Below are 1,858 nucleotides of genomic sequence, written 5' to 3'. Positions count from 1 at the left end.
GTATCTAGTTGAAGACATTACCCTTAAAAATTGAAAAAAATTCCCTCGTTCCCCGCAAATGGGGGAAATATCCAAAAAAATTACAAATTTAAAAATCGCTAATTTTCGAAATTTTTTCACTTTTTTTTCTTAAAACTTCCATAACTTTTTGAAAAATCAACAAATCAACATAATTTTTTTTTATACTAAAACCTTAGATATCTACCTTTCATTTGATATCAGTTTTTTGAAAATCTATCACTTAACCTGTTCATTGGGGGGGATTTAAAATTGTAAATTTTTTACAAAAATTAACTTTTTCAACTTAATTTTTGAAAATGTTCCGGAATTACTGCGTCCTTCAAACATATATCAAATTAAAGCTTATTTTATGTACTAATAAGGAACTAGCAGATCATGTTGCTTTTGGAATAATACACCAATTTTTTAAAATTAAACACTATCTAAAGATTTGCATCGAAGCGTTTTTTTTTATGGTGATTTTAATCACTGTCAGATATCATTATACTTGATCCAACTATGCAACGTCACCACTGTGCTGGGTTTTTAAAATGTTATAGCACTTTAAAGTTAAAAATGTAAAATATAAAATCGAGAATTTTAACACAAAAATAGCATACGGTAGCCATTTTCATCGTAAAGACAAAATAAAGTCTGAAATTTTTATTTTTCATAATAAAGTATATTACATAAGCTTTAATTTAAGATATATATAAAAGTATCAGTATTTCCGGAACACTTTCAAAAGTTAAGTTGAAAAAGTTGTCATTTTGAATCCCCCCCTGTGGGCTGGTAAAGGGTTAAATTTATGAAAATGATAGGTAAAAACATCAAGCATCTATAAAAAAAAAATTATATTGAATCGGTCATTTTTAAAAAAGTTATGACAATTTTAAGTAAAATAAAATTGAAGAAATTTCGAAAATTAGTGATTTTTAAATTTGTAATTTTTTGGGAAGTTTCCCTCATTTACGGGAAACGAGGGAAATTTTTTCAATTTTTGTGGGTAATGTCTTCGACTAAATACGATCTGTGATCTTTTGACGTATCATTGAAAGAAATCGGTTTGGTGAAGCTGTGTTAAAGTGGTAACAGACAAAAAAAAAAAAAACACATCATAGTAAAATTAATACCTTCTCAGCTTCGCATCGAAGCTAATAAATATAAATAAAATATTACGTAGATCAAAATTAACTAGAGTTGATGTGGTCTACTTGTATATATATATTTATACAATTTTGTGTCTCTTAAATCAAATATTATACATTGGATTAAAGAAATACAGAATTAAACAATTATTGTTTTTTATGTTTTTTTATACATGAAAATTTAATTGACTTTTTTATTTTAAACTATACCTCTACAAAGTATGTTGATTGTAATTCTTCAAACTCTTTAAGTGATACTATTTTTACAAATTTGGTCTTAAAAAATCTCTTTTTTCTCATTAATAAACACTCAATGTTTGAGAACCATAATGCTATAAAAACATCTGGTAATACCAATAATGTTTCTTGGTAAAATTTAATTTTTTTTTTGAAATAATATTGTGAACTGATTATTTTTCCTGTTATAATTTAAATTTAATATAAAATAATTACTTTATGTTACCTATTTTATACACAACAATTATGGAATAGTTACCAAGTTCTTTTGTTAGATTTTTATATTCTAAACATGGTAAATCAATATGTTCATTGAGTTCTGGCGAATTCAAAAATTTGTTATGAATAAAAATTGAACTTTGTGATCGTTTGTAATAATCGGTAATTTCTGTTATAACCTTTCACATAATTATTGTATAATATTGGTTTTATCAAAATAACTTAAGCTACATATACTTACAATTTGTCTAATT

The 1,858-nt window shown here is 24.8% G+C and overlaps 1 protein-coding gene across 1 annotated transcript in view; it reads right to left on the bottom strand.

Moving 5' to 3' along the window:
• The window catches only part of LOC126897619 (dynein axonemal heavy chain 1-like), a 38,505-nt gene extending 37,039 nt beyond the window's left edge, over nucleotides 1-1,466 (bottom strand). The window contains exon 1 of the mRNA XM_050671350.1: nucleotides 1,359-1,466. Within this exon, the coding sequence (XP_050527307.1) occupies nucleotides 1,359-1,448 (90 nt within the window). The 5' untranslated portion in view covers nucleotides 1,449-1,466. The remainder of the gene's footprint in view (nucleotides 1-1,358) is intronic.
• Nucleotides 1,467-1,858: the final 392 nt, after the last annotated feature.

The sequence above is a fragment of the Daktulosphaira vitifoliae genome, unplaced genomic scaffold (assembly GCF_025091365.1).
Source record: "Daktulosphaira vitifoliae isolate Bord-2020 unplaced genomic scaffold, ASM2509136v1 Scaffold_2, whole genome shotgun sequence".
Classification (NCBI taxonomy): domain Eukaryota; kingdom Metazoa; phylum Arthropoda; class Insecta; order Hemiptera; family Phylloxeridae; genus Daktulosphaira; species Daktulosphaira vitifoliae.
The sequence above is the reverse complement of the archived record's forward strand: the minus strand, read 5'-3'. Positions and strand labels throughout refer to the sequence as shown.